Source organism: Erinaceus europaeus, chromosome 11, assembly GCF_950295315.1.
Source record: "Erinaceus europaeus chromosome 11, mEriEur2.1, whole genome shotgun sequence".
In the NCBI taxonomy this organism is placed as follows: domain Eukaryota; kingdom Metazoa; phylum Chordata; class Mammalia; order Eulipotyphla; family Erinaceidae; genus Erinaceus; species Erinaceus europaeus.
In genome coordinates, this window is record NC_080172.1 from 49,858,510 (window position 1) to 49,876,807 (window position 18,298).

The 18,298-nt window shown below is 47.3% G+C and overlaps 1 protein-coding gene across 1 annotated transcript; it reads right to left on the bottom strand.

Annotated features, from left to right (window-relative positions):
* Positions 1-3,385: 3,385 nt before the first annotated feature.
* On the bottom strand, positions 3,386-18,058 carry SSR2 (signal sequence receptor subunit 2). Its single transcript, XM_007535435.3, has 6 exons — positions 17,969-18,058; positions 17,259-17,413; positions 14,777-14,875; positions 13,200-13,308; positions 6,232-6,309; positions 3,386-3,905 (listed from the first exon to the last, which is right to left on the bottom strand). Exons 1-6 carry the CDS (start codon positions 17,975-17,977, stop codon positions 3,795-3,797), a joined length of 561 nt encoding a protein of 186 aa, XP_007535497.2. The 5' UTR covers positions 17,978-18,058; the 3' UTR covers positions 3,386-3,794.
* Between the last annotated feature and the right edge of the window lie 240 nt (positions 18,059-18,298).

Genomic DNA, 18,298 nt, shown 5'->3' on the forward strand with positions numbered 1-18,298 from the left:
ACCCTCTATGAGAAGCAAGAAGGAAGGGAGGGAGGGAGGGAGGGAGGGAGGGAGGGAGGAAGGAAGGAAGGAAAGAAATAATGAACGACCCCTCTGCAGGTGGGGAGCTGGGGGCTCAAGCTGGGATCCTTACACGGATCCTTGTGCTTCACACCATGTGCACTTAACCCGCTGCGCTACCACCCGACCCCCTATATTTATTTATTGAATAGAGACAGCTAAAAATTGAGAAGGAAGGGGTGACAGAGGACAGAGACAGAAAGACACCTGCAATACTACTTCACTACTAGTGAAGCTTTCCCCTTGCACGTGGGGACCGGGGGCTTGAACCCGGGTCCTTGCACATAGTAACATGTGCACCCAACCAGGTGTACCACCACCCAGCACCCCCTCTCAATGGAAAAATGGAAAAAAATGGAAAAAAAAATGGCCATTAGGAACAGTGGATTTATAGTGCTAGCACAGAGGCCAGTGACAACCCTGGAGACAAAAGGAAAAAAAAAAATTAACTGGAGCAGAGGACTCATGCAAGTGCATAGCCCCAGAAATTACCCTGGTGGCAGAGAAGAGAGAGAAATGGAAAGCTGAGAAAAGGTAGTTCTTAATCAGAAGGGTCAAAATCAAGCAGGAGAAAGCTGTTCAATAGGCAGTCCAGAGTATTCACAATAGCCAGGGTGGAAGCCGCCTAAATGCCCACTGACAGATTACTGGCTAAAGGAATTATGGGACATATACTCCACATATACTACTCTGCAATCAAAAAGACAAATTTGAGTCCTGTGGGACAAAAATGGATGGAGCTGGAAGTGATTATGCCTAGTGAAATAGAAAGAGGATGGGGTTAGATAGCATAATAGTTATACAAAGAGACTCTCATGCCTGAGGCTCCAAAGTCTGTGGACAAATAAATCAGAGTTGAGCAGTGCTCAGGTAAAAAAAAAAAAAAAAAAAAAAAAAAGAAGGGAGTCTGGCGGTAGCGCAGCGGGTTAAGCGCAGGTGGTGCAAAGCTCAAGAACCAGCACATGGATCCCGGTTCGAGCCCCCGGCTCCCCACCTGCAGGGGGTCGCTTCACAGGCGGTGAAGCAGGTCTGCAGGTGTCTATCTTTCTCTCCTCCTCTCTGTCTATCACTCCTCTCTCCATTTCTCTCTGTTCTTTCCTACAATGACGACATCAATAACAACAAAGAAAACAAAATGGAATAAATAAAAAGAATAATAAAAAGAATTAATACATATGAACTTGCAGAAACAAGCAAGCAAACTGTTTCTATGACTGTGAGAACTGTGTGGTTATTATTGGGAGGTAGGAGGATGGGCACACAGAATTTAGCTGGTGAGTGCAGGGTGGAACTATAGTTTGTAATCTTATAATCTTGTAACCTATTCTTTTTTTAAAAGAAAAAAGTTTTTTTATATTTATTCATTTTCCCTTTATTGTTTTATTGTTGTAGTTATTATTGTTGTTGTTATTGATGTCTTCGTTGTAGGATAGGACAGAGAGAAATGGAGAGAGGAGGGGGAGACAGAGAGGGAAGAGAAAGACACCTGCAGACCTGCTTCACCGCTTGTGAAACGACTCCCCTGCAGGTGGGGAGCCGGGGGCTTGAACCGGGATCCTCTCGCCGGTCATTGTGCTTTGTGCCACCTGCGCTTAACCGCTGTGCTACCGCTTGACTCCTGTAACCTATTCTTAATCACAAATAAACAAATAAAGGGGGGCCGGAGGTGGCACAATTGGTTAAGAGAACATGTCAACATGCACAGTGATCCAGGTTCAATCCTCCACTCCCCACCTGTAGGAGGGACACTTCACAAGTGGTAAAGCAGTCTGTAGGTGTCTTTCCCTCTCCCCTTCTATCTTCCTCTCCCCTCTAATTTTCTCTGTCCTATTAAATTAAAAAAAAAATGTCAGGGGCTGGGCGGTAGTGCAGTTGGCTAAGCGCACAGGTGCAAAGCGCAAGGACTAACTCAAGGACCCCGGTTTGAGCCCCTGGCTCCCCACCTGCAGGGGAGTCATTTCACAGGCAGTGAAGCAGGTCTGCAGGTGTCTGTCTTTTTCTCCTCCTCTATGTTTCCCCTCCTCGAATTTTCTCTGTCCTATCCAACAACAGCTATAACAGTAACAATCACAACAAGGGCAAGAAAATGGGGAAAATGGCCTCCAGGAGCTATGCATTCGTAGTACTGGCACCGAGCCCCAGTAATAACCCTAGAGGCCAAAAAAAGCAAAAGATGGTTGCTGCAATGGCGGATTAGTAGCACTTGCACCAAGCCCTGGCAATAACCCTGGTGACAGAAAAATAAATAAATAAAGTTAAAATTAAAATCAATAAAGAATAGGCAGCCTGGGAGGTGGCACAGTGGGTAAAGCATTGGACTCTGAAGCATGAGGTCCTGAATTCAATCCCTGGCATTGCTTGTGCCAGAGTGATGCTCTGCTTCTCTTGCTTCTACCATCTCATTACTATGAAAAGCAAAAGCAAGTGAGTGTTGGTGAAATCACTCACTTGGATAGCGTGCTGCTTTGTCACATGCGTGAATCTAGGTTCAAGCCCAGCCCCCATCTTACTGGAGAAAGCTGTAGTGCTGTGGTCTCGGTCTCTCTCTCTCTCTCTCTCTCACTACCTCTCTATCTGAACAAAAACAAAAGAAAAAAATTTAAAAGGGGGGTCGGGTGGTAGTACAGTGGGTTAAGTGCACACGATGTGAAGCACAAGGACTGGCATAAGGTTCCTGGTTCCAGCCCCTGGCTTCTCACCTGGATGAGGGGTCACTTCACAAGCGGTGAAGCAGGTCTGCAGGTGTCTATCTTCCCCATCTCTGTTTCTTTCTGTTCTATCCAACAACAGCAACAACAACAACAGCAGCAGCAGCAAAATGGAACAAAATGGCCTCCAGGAACAGTGGATTCATAGTGCAGACACCAAGCCCCAGCGATACCCTGGAGGCAAAAAAAAAATTTAAAAGACAGTCAACAAACACAGCAGAGAGGTCAGCTCCAGGGCCTGGGAAAAGTACACCTACAGACCATGTCCCCTGTCCTGGCATCAGCCACAGCATGGAGCGCAGTGAGGATGGGAAGGGCCAAGAGGACAACGCAGAGCAGAGGGGAAGGAAAGGAAGAAAGGAGGGCTTCGGGTTGGGGAGACAACATAATGATTATGCAAAAAAGCTTCCACACCTAAGGCTCCCAAGTCCCAGGTTCAATCACCCACACCATTACAAGCCAAAACTGAGCAGTGCTCTGGTAAAAAACAAACAAACAAAAAAACAACAAAGGGGGAAGAGAGAGGCCTCCATGGAGTGAGCACTGACTCCAGGTGGGCTGCCCAGGGCCCAGGTGGGTGACATCTAAGACCACACAGACATGGGGACATAGACAAGTCAGTGAGACACTTGTTTTTATTAGAAAACCCATTTGATAAGAGTTTCCCTAACCCAGAACAGAGATGGGGTAGCCTTTCGGAGTCCCACAGCTTTCATCTCATCCTCTGCCCTCTTCAGAGAAGGGGGGATGGGAGGGATGCCAGGCAGTCTCCAGACAGCCCGCTCCTGGGCCGGCCACTCACAGGAAGGCTCCGTGGGTCAGACTGCTACCCAGGGTGCTCCTTCTATGGCTTCAGGACGAACTGAGGAGGTGCTCAGATTCCCAGGTCTGCTCCTTTACTTTGTCCGGACAGGGGAGGACACTGAAGGTGGCCTTGTGCTGAGGGAGGAAAGGCTGTGTGTTTAATCCCCTGGGGAGTCTGGAAAGCACCTGAATTTGCCGGGCAGGGAGGGCTGGCAGTCCCACTCAGTTCTTCTTATTCTTGGGAGTGTCGTATTTCCTCTTGCTAGAGTACCACAGCAGCAGGGGGATGCCAATGGAGGGCAGGGTCATCACCCCGAAGGCAGCCCAGTCCAGCTGTTAGAGACAACAAAAGTCCTGCTAAGAAGTCTGTGCTGGGGAAGAAGGGAGGGAGTAGACCTGGCTCCTCACTAGAAGGTTCTGGAAGCCCTGTCAGTCATGCTTGTGGGGTCATTGGTCTCGCCTGACCCAACCCAGACTGAAGAGGCAATTTCTGCATCCAGGCCACTTCAGAGGAGGCATGTCTAGGTGTGGTCCTGAGAGTCAGGCCCTCTGGGGTCAAGCAGTGCTCACCACCGCCTATCCCCACCCCTTCCTCTATGCCTCACACCTCAGCCTGTCTCCTGCCCACAGAGCTGCTGACTAGACTGTCATGGCACCCCATTTTTCCTTGGTCTAAGCTGCTTCCACTTCCTTTCCACCTTTTTGAATGACTGGAGATTCCTTTGTCCACCAAACCCTTTTGGACCTCAAGAGAGGAGGCTGTGTGGTTGGGCCAAAGGCTCCTACAGGCCCTTGTCTATGGTTAGGCCTGGCTCCATCGCACTAGACTACAGCACTTCCCCCTCAGTGTGCCCAGATCTCTAAGGCAAAGAACTGTGTCCCATTTGCTGTTACTTTCCCAAAGCAGAGCACAAAACTGAGCACACAACCAGAACTTCATAATCATCACTGAATGCATGAATAAGTTAATTTCATCACTTAATACTTTTGACAACTCTGAAATGAAAAAAAAAAAAAGGGGGGTCGGGCGGTAGCGCAGTGGGACTGGCGTAAGGATCCCGCTAGAGCCCCTGGCTACCCACCTGCAGGGGAGTCGCTTCACAGGCAGTGAAGCAGGTCTACAGGTGTGTATCTTTCTCTCCCCCTCTGGCTTCCCCTCCTCTCTCCATTTCTCTCTGTCCTATCCAACAACGATAATAATAACCACAACAATGGTAAAACAACCAGGGTATCAAAAAAAAAAAAAAAAGGGAAAAAATGGCCTCCAGGAGCAGTGGATTCATGGTGCAGGCACCGAGCCCCAGCAATAACCCTAGAGGCAAAAAAAAAAAAAAAAAAAGAAGAAAAGGAAAAATTCTTGTGGTCCAGTAGGTAGCTCAGTAGATAAAGCATTGGGCTCTCAAGTAAGAGGTCCCTAGTTCAATCCTTGGCAGTACATGTACCAGAGTGATGTCTGGTTCTTTCTCTCTTTCTTCCTATCTTTCTCACTAATAAATAAATAAGAGGAAAAATTCTGCCCATGGCCATAGATGCGGCTCCACAGTAAAGTGTATCCCTCAGAAATAGATTATGGGGTTGATCCCAGCATAAAAACAAAAAGGCAAGTCCAGGAGGTGGCACAATGGACAAAGCACTGGACTCTCAGGCCTGAGGTCCTGAATTCTATCCCTGGAATTGTTATGTGCCAAGGTGATACTTACTTTAGTTTTTTTCTATCCCTCTGCCCCTCACCCCAATAAATATTAAAAATAAAAACAAACAAAAAACCAACAAAGCTCCCACTAGCCTCGCCAATGCCTTCCATCTCTGAGTCACAGTAGATACGCTTTTTAAAAAAATATTTATTTGGGAGTCGGGCTGTAGCGCAGCGGGTTAAGCGCAGGTGGCGCAAAGCACAAGGACCGGCATAAGGATCCCGGTTCGAACCCCGGCTCCCCACCTACAGGGGAGTCGCTTCACAGGCGGTGAAGCAGGTCTGCAGGTGTCTTTCTCTCCTCCTCTCTCCGTTTCTCTCTGTCCTATCCAACAACGACGACAACAATAATAACTACAACAATAAAACAACAAGGGCAACAAAAGGGAATAAAATAAATATTAAAAAAAAATTTATTTTCCCCTTTGTTGCCCTTGTTGTTTTTTATTGTTGTTGTAGGTATTATTATTGTTGTTATTGATGTTATCGTTGTTGGGTAGGACAGAGAGAAATGGAGAGAGAAGAGGAAGACAGAGAGGGGGAGAGAAAAATAGACACCTGCAGAATCTGCTTCACCACCTGTGAAGCGACTCCCTGGAAGGTGGGGAGCCGGGGGCTTGAACCCGGATCCTTACACTGGTCCTTGTGCTTAAACTGCTGCACTACTGCCCAACTCCCAGTAGATATGATTTTAAACCTCAAACAGACCTGGGCTCTACTACAGGGCTTTGCTCAGGGTTCAGAGACCAAGTACAGCTTTTTGGTGCTGACAATTGTGACCTCCCTGCCAAGAATCTCTTAACCATGGTTCAATCGGGATACTTAATAGTATTAGGCACCAAAGGGGTGGGGTTTGGGGGAGATATGGTATGAACAAGTTGATCTGGTATCAATTGCACAGGTCTTCTAGGTAGACCCAAAGGTCACTCTTACCCCAAGGAAGTAGGGGGACCCTGGGAAGCTTACAAAGTGGGGAGAGAACCGCCTATCGAACTCCCGCTGCGCCAGGATTCCTCCCTGTCCAGGGGCGCTGGTGAAGCCGACCTGTGAAGAAGAAAAGAGCATCAGGACACATCCCCAATTCTCTTGTGGAAGAAAGGGCAGGGCCACTAACCCAACTGCAAACATAAGATTCTTAGAGCATGAGGAAGATGAGGTCAAGTTTTTGAACCAGAGAAAGGAGGATCCCTCGGTGTGTTTACAGAGGACTGAGCCAGGAGCCAGAAGAAAAACTAGACAACAAAGGCCAACAGGCAGCTGAGATGGAAGTTCCTTCCTGTCTCAGCCTCACCAGGGTCTTCCATGTCTTTACTGATCACTGCGGGCCCCTCTGTAAGGTTAGGTGCATGCTGGAATGCCATACTCTCGGCAGTCACTTTCTTACTCCTCAAGTGGAAGCACTTTTCCATACCTCACGGTCGACACAGGACTCAGGTGAAATAGTGAGGGTTCTGAGAGGCAGGAAGCCCCACTCAAAAGCGCACTGCTAGAGGAGGGCACCCGTGGCAGGCCCACATTCCTCCTTCTTGAAGAGGAGGGTAAGGAGTTTGGAGCACACTGCAAACAACTTTGCTCTGAAGTGGCTGCTGAGGCTCCTGCTTTTGGTGATTTAACTCATCAAGTACCAGAGAGTCCTAAAGCTGGGCCTGGAAGCAGGAGGGACACAGAACATGAACATGGTTCCACGTGGTTTACAAACAGGAAAAATGCAGGTAGTCGGGTGGCAGCACAGTGGGTTAAGCACACGTGGCACAAAGCGCAAGGACCGGCATAAGGATCCTGGTTCGAGCCCCTAGCTCCCCACCTGCAGGGAAGTCACTTCACAAGCAGGTGTCTATCTTCCTCTCCCCTTCTTTGTCTTCCCCTCCTCTCTCGATTTCTCTGTCCTATACAACAACAACGACATCAATAACAACAATAATAACTACAACAATAAAACAACAAGGGCAACAAAAGGGAATTAACATTAAAAAGTAAATAAATGGGGGGCCGGCGTAAAGATCCTGGTTTGAGCCCCCGGCTCCCCACCTGCAGGGGAGTCGCTTCACAGGCGGTGAAGCAGGTCTGCAGGTGTCTATCTTTCTCCCCGTCTGTCTTCTCCTCCTCTCTCCATTTCTCTCTGTCCTATCCAACAACGACAGCAATAACAACAACAATAAAGAACAAGGGCAACAAAAGGGGAAAAAAAAAAAAAAAAGCCTCCAGAAGGAGTGGATATGTAGTGCAGGCACCGAGCCCCAGCGATAACCTGGATGCAAATAAATAAATAAATAAAATCTTTAAAAAAAAGAAAAAAATACAGCAGCTTGGGAGGTTGTGCAGCAGAGAACTGCCAGACCTGCATACTTAGAGATCTCAAGTTCAATCCCTAGCACTGCCAGAGTGATTCTCTCTCTCTCTCTACATCAGAAAGAACAAAGGAAGGGAGGGAGGGAGGGAGGGAGGTCAGTCGGTGGCAAACCTGCCATAGTGCACACATTATAGTGCACAAAAACCCAGGTTTAAGCCCCTGTCCCCAACTGCAAGGGGAAGTATATCATGATTGGTGACAATGCTGCAGTCTTTTATCCCTATTTCTCCTATCCATCTCACTTTGTCTTTACGCAAATAAATAAATAAATATAAATATTAAAAATAGGGGCCAGGTTGCGGCACACCTGGTGGAGGGCCTATGTTACAATATGCAAAGACCTGGGTTTGAGCCCCTGATTCCCACCAGCAGGAGGAAAGTTTTGACGTGGTGAAGCAGTGCTACAGGTGTCTCTCTGGTTCTCTCCATCTCTATCTCCCTCCTCCCCCTTGATTTCTGGCTATCTCTATCCATTAAACAAATAATAAGAAAATTTAAAAATATTAAAAAACAGTAGTCCGGGAGGTGGCACAGTGAAAAAGCTTTGGACTCTCAAGCATGAGGTCCTAAGTTCCATCCCTGGCAACACATGTGCCAGAGTGATGTCTGGTTCTTTCTCTCTTCTCCTGTCTTCCTCATTAATAAATAAAATCTTAAAAAAATATATTAAAAATAAATTTTAAAAAAGGAGGGGGCCTTCAGAAGTACAGTGAATGTGAGAGCATCTTGAGATTCCTTTTTGCTGTATTACACCAAGTCTCTTACCTATTCCAAGTAGCCGAGAGCACATGTCTAGGTTACTGTAAGAGGACTTAATATTGTGGTCCGGGAGGTGGCGCAGTGGTAAAGCTTTGGACTCTCAAGCATGAGGTTCGGAGTTCTATCCCCGGCAGCACATGTGCCAGAGTGATGTCTGGTTCTTTCTCTCTCTTCCTATCTTTCTCATAAATAAATAAAATCTTTGGGAGTCGGGCGGTGGCGCAGTGGGTTAAGCGCACGTGGCGCAAAGCGCAGGGACCGGCGTAAGGATCCCGGTTCGAGCCCCCGGCTCCCCACCTGCAGGGGAGTCGCTTCACGGGCGGTGAAGCAGGTCTGCAGGTGTCTGTCTTTCTCTCCCCTCTCTCTCTGTCTTCCCCTCCTCTCTCCATTTCTCTCTGTCCTATCCAACAACAAAGCAACGTCAACAATGGCAATAATAACCGAAACGAGACTGCAACAACTAGGGCAACAAAAAGGGGAAAAAATGGCCTCCAGGAGCGGTGGATTCATGGTGCAGGCACCGAGCCCAGCAATAACCCTGGAGGAAAATAAATAAATAAATAAATAAATAAATAATAAATACATAAAATCTTAAAAAAAAAAAAAAAGAGGACTTAATATTAATTCGAAGTAGGAACCTTTTTGAGGGCAGGGATGGAGCACCCAGAGTCCTAGTACTCCCAACACATTTGTCTAGCACATTGCAGGAGTTCAATAAATATCTAACTTTTACATCATCCAAAACACTGAGGGGTCGAGGAAATAGCTCAGCCTGTCACAGCACCAACTTGCATGTCTGAGGACTCAAGAGGCTACAGGTTCAATCCCTAGCACCTTGCCAGAAGAAATAAATATCCTGGGGGGGACGGACCTCCCTCCCTTCGTTCCTTTCTCTCTCTCTATTTTTAGATTAAGACAGAGAAGGCAGAGAGAGTGAAGAGATCACGGCACTGAAGCTTCATTAAAGACTGGAACCTAGGCCACGCACATGGCAGAATAGCGCATAATCCCAGTGTTAGTTCACTCATCACAACTCCTTTTTATGTTGATTACTATTTGAATAATTTGGGGGCCAGCTGGTGGCACACCTGGTTGAGAGCACATGTTACAATGCACAAGGACCCAGGTTCAAGCCCCCAGTCCCCACATGCAAAAGGCAAGTTTTGTGAGCGCTGAAGCAGACTACAGGTCTCTCTCTTTCTCTCCCCATCTCTATCACCCCCCTACCCTCTCAATTTCTGGCTGTCTTTATCCAATAAATCAAGATAATGAAAAAAACAAACAAACAGGAGTCAGACGGTAGCACAGCGGGTTAAAAGCGCAACGACTGGCTTAAGGATCCCGGTTCAAGCCCCTGGCTCTGCACCTGCAGGGGAGTCGCTTCACAGGCGGTGAAGCAGGTCTGCAAGTGTCTATCTTTCTCTCCCCCGCCCCCGTCTTCCCCTCCTCTCTCCATTTCTCTCTGTCCTACCCAACAACGATGACATCAATAACAACAACAATAATAACTACAACAATTAAAAAACAACAAGGGGCACAAAAGGGAAAATAAATTAAAAAAAATACTTGAATCATTTCAAGGGGCATTGTGGTGGTGCACCTGTTACCATGCACAAGGCCCCTGGCTCAAGCCCCCCAGTGCCCACCTGCAGGGGGAGCTTCATGAGTGATGACGCAGTGTTGCAGGTGTCTCTTTCTCTCCCATATTTCTCAATTTCTTTCTTTTTTTTTCTTTTCTTTTTTTTTTGCCTCCAGGGTTATCGCTTGAGCTCAGTGCCTGCACCACGAATCCACTGCTCCTGGGAGCCATTTTACCCCATTTTTTGTTGCCCTTGTTATTGTCGTTATTGTTACTGTTGCCACGGATGTTGTTGTTCTTGGATAGGACAGAGAGAAATGGAGAGAAGAAGGGAAGACACAAAGGGAGAGACAGACACCTGCAGACCTGCTTCACTGTCTGTGAAGCGACTCCCCTGCAGGTGGGGAGCCGGGGGCTCACACTAGGATCCTTATGCTGGTCCTTGCACTTCACGCCATGTGCGCTTAACCCGCGGCACTACCACACGACTCCCTATTTCTCAATTTCTTTTTTTTTAACTTGTTTTTTTTTAATCTTTATTTATCTGATAGAAACAGCCAGAAATTGTGAGGAAGGGGGAGACAGAGAGAGGAGACAGAGAGACACCTGCAGCACTGTTTCACCACTTGTGAAGCTTTCCCCCTGCAGGTGGAGACAGGGGCTCGAACCCGGGTCCTTGCACACTATAACATGTGTGCTCAACCAGGTGCGCCACCACCTGGCCCTATTTCTCAATTTCTATCTATCCAATAAATAAATAAAAATTGGGGCTGGGTGGTGGCGCACCTGGTTGAGCATACATGTTAATATAAGCAAGGACCCCACCGGGTTTGAGCCCCCAGTCCCCACCTGCGAAAGCTTTGCAAGTGGCGAAGCAGGGCTGCAGGTGTCTCTGTCTCTCTCCCTCTCAATCTCCCCCTTCCCTCTTGATTTTTCCTGTCTCTCTTCAACAAGCAAATATAATAAAATTAAAAAATAAATAATTTTAATATTTGAATAATTTCTGTTTGCTATTATGAGGCATGTCAGTCACTAAGCAACATAATTTTATTTTATTTATTTATTTTCCCCTTATTTTATTTTATGTTTATTTATTTTCCCTTTTGTTGCCCTTGTTTTTTTATTGTTTTTTTTTTATTGATGTCGTTGTTATTAGACAGGACAGAGAGAAATGGAGAGAGGAGGGGAAGACAGAGAGGGAGAGAGAAAGACACCTGCAGACCTGCTTCACTGCCTGTGAAGTGACTCCCCTGCAGGTGGGGAACTGGGGGGCTCGTATTTTCCCTTTTCTTGCCCTTGCTGGTTTTTCATTGTTGTAGTAGTTATTATTATTGTTGTTGTTGTCGATGCCGTCACTGTTAGATAGGACAGAGAGAAATGGAGAGAGATGGGGAAGACAGAGGGGAGCGGAGAAAGACAGACATCTGCACACCTGCGTCACCGTCTGTGAAGTGACACCCCTGCAGGTGGGGAGCTGGGGGCTGGAACCAGGATCCTTATGCTAGTCCTTGCGCTTTGCACCACGTGTGCTTAACCTGCTGTGCTACTGCCCAACTCCCGTAACATAATTTTAAGGTATATGTATATTTCTTAGGCTGGGGAGAGAGCATAATGAACAGAGTAATCACTACAGGAGGACAGGCAGCGAGAGACAGAGGAGCTCCTTCTTGGCATAAGTACAAGTGTTCTAAACACAAGAAAGACCCTCCAAAAGAAGTTAAGGGACCGGGAGATAGCAACCCAGCACAGTGCGCTCTTTATCCTATGTGGCACCTGGGTGGAGCAGCGGAGAACATGGGACTAGAAGGGCGAGGATGGAAACCAACCAGACAGCCAGTGACACAACTGCAGGTGAGAACAAACCAGAAGCAACAAGGAGGGAACATGCCATCCATTTCAATGACTCTCTCTGGGAATTTACAGATTTAAAAAATATATACATATATATTTTTAAAATATTTTATTCATTTATTAATGAGAAGGGTTAGGGACCAGATATCACTCTGTTACATGTGCTGCCAGGGATTGAACTCAGGACCTCTTACTTGAAAGTTCAACACTTTATCCATTGTGCCACCTTACCTGGACCACTTTAAAAAATATTTTGGAAAGCTATCATGGGAGGGGGTGGGTTATGGAGATTGGGTGGTGGGAATTGTGTGGAGTTGTACCCCTCCTACCTTATGTTTTTGTTCATTAATCCTTTCTTAAATAAAAAATTAAAAAAAAAATATATATATATATATATTATTGGGGCCAGGTGGTGGCGCACCTGGTTGAGCACACGTTATATAGTGCACAAGGACCCAGGTTCGAGACCCTGGTCCCCACCTGTAGGGGGAAAGCTTTGTGAGTGGTGAAGCAGGGCTGCAGGTGTCTCTGTCTCTCTCCCTCTCTACCACCCCCTTCCCTCTCAATTTCTGACCGTCTATATCCAACAGATAAAGATTAAAAAATATATTTTATTTATTTTAATGACAGAAAGATACAGAAGGGGAGGAGGGAGTGAGGGAGAGAGGGAGGAGGGAGAAAGAGAGAGAGAGAGAGAGATCAGAGAGAGCACTGCTCAGTTCTGGCTTATGTTGAGTACAAGATTGAACCTGGGACCTCAGGGCCTCAGGCATGAAAGTCCTTTGCAAGGGAGCCAGACATTGGCACAGTGAGTTAAGCACACATGGTGCAGAATGCAAGGACCGGCATCAGGATCCTGGTTTGAGCCCCCAGCTCCCCACCTGCCGGGGGTTCGCTTCACAGATGGAGAAGCAGGTCTGCAGGTGTCTGTCTTTCTCTCCCCATCTTCCCTCCCTCGATTTCTCTGTCCTACCCAACAACGATAGCAATAACAACAACAACAACAATGATAAACAACAAGGGCAACAAAAGGGGAAAAAAATTAAAGAAATTCCTTTGCATAACTGTTACGCTGTGACTCCCCTGCCCCGGATGACAGCCCAAGGTAGGGGTGTGTGTGTGTGTGTGTGTGTGTGTGTGTGTGTGTGTGTGTGTGTGTGTGTGTGTGTGTGTGTAAACCAGAGTACTGTTTAACTCTAGCTAATGGTGGTGCTAGGGATTGAACCTGGGATTTTGAAACTTCAGGCATGAAAGTTTTTTGCATAACCACTATGCTATCTTCCCACCTAGTCACTTTTACCTTCCCCAAAATTTACTGGCTGCTCTGGAAGCTTTAGGAGCTTCCCAAGAATAGCAGGCCTGAACCCCACCTAGCGGTCACTTTGGGCAACTCACCACCACAGGCCCATCCTCCTGAGCCAGGTAAGTGATGGTGGCAGAGGTGAAGTTGAAGTAGCCGGCCTTGAGAGGGCGCAGGACCACGGTGTGGGACACATTGCTGGCGCTGGGCCCAGAGTTAAGGAAGAAGCTGACTTTTTCATAATCTGCCAACCAGAAGGCTAAAGGCATCATTCATAGGCCAACACATGTGACTCCGTCCTGCAATGCACCACAAGAAAACACATCCTTTTCTAAATTACGTGTGTTTAGTGACATGCTACTTTTCTCACTTTATCTTAAGAGATCTAACAGGAGTCGGGCGGCAGCGCAGTGGGTTAAGCACACATGGCGCAAAGTGCAAAAACTTGTGTGAGGATCCTGGTTCGAGCCTCAGGCAACCCACCTGCAGGGGAGTCACTTCACAGGTGGTGAAGGTCTGCAGGTGTCTATCTTTCTCTCCCTCTCTCCATTTCTCTCTGTCCTATCTAACGATGACAACAATAACAATTACTACAACAATTTAAAAAAAAGGGCAACAAAAGGGAATAAATAAATATTTTTTTAAAAAGAGAGGGGCCGGGTGATGGCGCACCTGGTTGAGAGCATGTATTACAGTGTGCAAGGACCTGGTTTTGAGCCCCCAGTCCCCACCTGCAGGGGGAAAGCTTTACGAGTAGTGAAGCAGGCCTGCAGGTGTCTCTCTGTCTCTCTCCCTCTCTATCACCCCCCTCCTCCCTCTTGATTTCTGGCTGTCTCTATCCAATAAATAAAGATATTAATAATAAAAAAAGGTATCTACCACATACACATCATCAAGGTTTCTTGTGTTCTGTGCTTTTATCAAGGCTTCTGAAGCAAACTTTCAAAGCAGTACACATTAATGGGAGAAAATTCACTTCAGCTCACAGAAAACCTTTTTCTGACTATAACTCGAGTGGTGATGGTGTCTCTCTTTCTCTCCCTCTCTAGTTCTCTCTGTCCTATTAAAGAAAATAATAAGTATTAAACAATAGCAACAATAAAAATACCGCTCAAGAAGTAATTGGGAAATCCTAACATGAGACTCACTGACTGAGAAGAGTCTCTTGAGGTTATACAGGTCCTGCATATTACCATCTGAAAACATTTCTTTAAAAAGGGCCAGGTCAGGGGTCAGGTGGTAGAACAGCGGGTTAAGTACATGTGGCATGAAGCACAGGGCCCAGCACAAGGATCCTGGTTCAAGCCCCCGACTCCCCACCTGCAGGGGAGTCGCTTCACAAGCGGTGAAGCAGGTCTACAGGTGTCTTATCTTTCTCTCCCCCTCTCTGCCTTGCCCTCCTCTCTCGATTTCTCTCTATCCTATCCAACAACAACAGCAATGACAACAGTAACAATAACAACAAGAGCAACAAAAATAGAAAAAACCGGCCACCAGGAGCAGGTCAGCTCTAAGTCACACTCACAGAACTTCACCAGTCTCTTCTACCCCAAAGAACCCCGCAAGGTGGCAGGAAAACAGCCTTGCAGACACAGACTACTGGCAGTGAACCTGTTGTTCTGCCAGCATCCTCCCGCGCCCCAGCCTTCATCACCCACAGTCCAGAGGATACGGGGCAATCCGGTCCCATTTGACGTTGAGCATCCCGGAGACAATGCCGAAGTCTTCTGGAGGGAAGGAGTCGTCAGATAACTCCACGTCTAATGCAGCACTAGAACACAGAGGTAACGAAGACGGTGAGTACTGAGTAGAAAATTACAACTATCACCAAGCAAACCTGCTTTCTTGTCCTTAGAAATTCACAGTAGTGTGGTCCAGGAGGTGGCACAGTGGCTAAGGCACTAGACTCTCAAGCATGAGGTCCTGAGTTCAATCCCCGGCAGCACATGTACCAGACCAGAGTGATGGCTGGTTCTTTCTCTCCTCCTATCTTTCTCATGAATAAATAAATAAATTCTTAAAAAATAAATAAGTAAAAGAGATTCACAGTATTGGAGCCGGTTGGTGGCACATCTGGTTGAATGCATATGTTACAGTGCACAAAGACCTGGGTTTAAGCCCCCAGTTCCCACCTGCAGGAGGAAAGTTTTGCAAGTGGTGAAGCCAGGCTACAGGTGTCTCTCTCCCTCCATATCCTCCCAATTCCTCTCAATTTCTGGCTGTCTCTATCCAGTAGATTACAAAAAGAAAAAAGAGGAAATCAGGTGGCAGCGCAGCAGGTTAAGCGCACGTGGTGCAAAGCACAAGGACCGGCATAAGGATCCGGGTTGGAGTCCCTGGCTCCCCACCGGCAAAGAGTTGCTTCACAAGCAGTGAAGCAGGTCTGTAGATGTCTGTCTTTCTCTCCACCTCTCTGTCTTCCCCTCCTCTCTCCATTTCTCTCTGTCCTATCCAACAACGATGACATCATTAACAACAACAATAACTACAACAACAATAAAATAACAAGGGCGACAAAAGGGAAAATAAATAATAATACAAAAATCTAAAAAAAAGGTATTTTTGTGGTCCGGGAGGTGGCGCAGTGGTAAAGCTGTGGATTCTCAAGCATGAGGTCCTGAGTTCAATCCCCGGCAGCACATGTGCCACAGTGATGTCTGGTTCTTTCTCTCTCCTCCTATCTTTCTCATAAACAAATAAATAAAATCTAAAAACAAACAAACAAAAAACAATTATCCTTATGGGGCCCAGGTAGTGAAGCACTTGGTGGACTACACACACCACCATTTGCAGGGACCAGTTTTCAAGCACCCACCCAGCCCCTATCTGCAGGGAGCAGCTTTCTGAGTAGGGAAGTTGTACTGTAGGTGTCTCTTTCTCCTTCTCTATCTCCCCCACCACTCTCAATTCCTGTCTCTATCTAAAATTTAAAATATATATATATATATATATATATATATATATATACACACACATATATAGATCTTTTTTTATTTTTTTTTCTTACTGGGCAGATTAATGGTTTACGGTTGATAGTAAAATACAGTAGTTGGTACAGAAAATATATATTTATGTATGTACTTGTTAATTTATTTACTTATATCAGAACACTGCTCAGCTCTGGCTTATGGTGGTGGGAGTTGAACCTATGACATTTGGTGTATGTTTGCATAACCACTATGCTGCCTACCCAGCTACTTATGTATGTGTGTGTGTAACTGAGAGAAAGATATCAGAGCGCACTCTGGCTAGGACATCTAGGGCCTTAGGCATGTAAGCCCCTCTAGCCAACTGACTTATTTTCCTCCCTCCCTATCCACCCCCGCTTCTTGCTCCAATTTTTCTGTGTAGAGAGGGGAGAGGAGCAAGCTGCATATTGGAACGAAATAAAACAAGAGAAAGGAGGCTGGAATTTTAAACTTCCAAGGTAACAAAGGATCATGCACTTCATCTTTCTGCCTGTAGTCTTTCACAATTCTTGCTCTTCCTCACTCTGAAGTGTTTTCCAAAAAAAAAAAAAGAAAGAAAGAAAAACTTTTTATACTTTTTTTCTTAATTTTTTTTATTTACTTATTGGATAGGGACAGCGAGACACTGAGATAGAAGAGAGAGATAAGAGATGGAGAGACACCTGCACCACTGCTTCATTGATCGTGAAGCAGCACCCCCTTGAAGGTGGATACTAAGGGCTTAAACTCAGGTCCTTGCATACAGCAGCTTGTGTGCTCAAGCAGGTGCACCACCACCCTGCCCCCTTTTATTAAAAATACATATATTTATTGAGAGGTAACCAGGGTGTATCACTCTGGCATATGTGACGCCAGAGATGGAATTCAGGACCTTACGCTTCAAAGTTCACCACTTTATCCTCTCTGCCACCTCCTGAGCCACCAAATTCTTTCTTTTTTTTTTTTTCTTCTTCCCACAACAATAAAGCCCTTCCAGCTGGGTTCTCACCTGCAGGGGGAAAGTTTTGCAAATGGTGAAACGGGGCTGCCGGTGTGTTTCCCTCTCTTTATCTCCCTTTTTCCTCTCGATTTCTGGCTGTCTCTACCAGTAAATAAATAAAGATAACAATAATAACAAAATCTTAGAAGCTCTCCCTTTCCAAAAGCAGGTCAAGCTGGGGAATGGGGGAATCTGTTCCTCCTCACCTTGAGCCCACATTGTAGATGTTGTACTGCAGGGTCAGGTCTCGGCCCTCCACCGCGTATCTGTTCAGAAGTGATTTGGAGGCCAATAGCCTGGCTCCTTCTTCTGCTTGAGTGACAGCAAGCAGGGCCAACACCACAAAGGTCAGCGGCTTCATCTTTGTGGCAAAAAGCAGAGTGGGTGGTCAGCTCAGTACGCCGGATCTGATCCAAGCACAGTCCCTTCCACCATGCAGTCTAGAAGCCAGTGGGGCCTGATCCATGAGTGACACTCTCCCGCCACCTCCTCCAGGCAGACCTCGGGAAATCAGTTTAAGCACCCCAGTGTCGGTGGGGCCACTTCCTGTTGGGGCTGCGGTGACCCTCAATTGCTGGGTCTGACGAGAGCGCTGGGTCCTGCGCGGACCGTCGGGCGGCACGGCTAGCTGCCCACCCCACTTCGTCCCCCGAGGCTGCTGCGGTTCTGGCCCTGGGTCCGGCTCCACTGGGAGCCCACACACACGCGGGGTCCCCCAGGGGTCCCTCCCCGACCCTGTCCGTGCTCCACCCCAGCTCTCGCCGGGTCTCTCGGAGGGTCCGCTCAGTCCCGAGCCCTCCCGCCAGGTGTGTTCTTTCGTTCTGCCGGGTCTCCGCATCTATCCGTGCGACGTGTAGACACCGGGCAGCGGGGCAGCCGCCCTCCCCACCCAGACGCCGGGAGCCACCGTACTCACCGTGCACATCTCAAACTCTTTCCAAACGGGCCACCAAAGCCGGAAGGGGACGTCAGCGCCTCAAAGAGCGGAAGTCGACTGCCGGAAACGCGTGTTCTGTCCGATGCCTTCTGGGAGTTGTAGTTTGAGGATAGCCACCCTCTTTCCTTTTGTAGTGTACACCGCTGATCCAAAAAAGTACTGTTTTGGGGGGTCGGGCGGTTGCGCAGCGGGTTAAGCGCAAGTGGCGCAAAGCGCGAGGGCCGGAGTAAGGTCCCGGGTCAAGCTCCCGGCTCCCCACCTGCAGGGGAGTCGCTTCACAGGCGGTGAAGCAGGTCTGCAGGTGTCTGT

Excerpts from the sequence above, each read along its gene's own strand:
- SSR2 (XM_007535435.3), bottom strand. Across the intron at positions 14,876-17,258 it reads ATCTACAATGTGGGCTCAAG|TGCTGCATTAGACGTGGAGT; the intron begins GTGAGGAGGAAC and ends TCTGTGTTCTAG. Across the intron at positions 6,310-13,199 it reads AGGAGGATGGGCCTGTGGTG|GTCGGCTTCACCAGCGCCCC; the intron begins GTGAGTTGCCCA and ends TCTTCTTCACAG.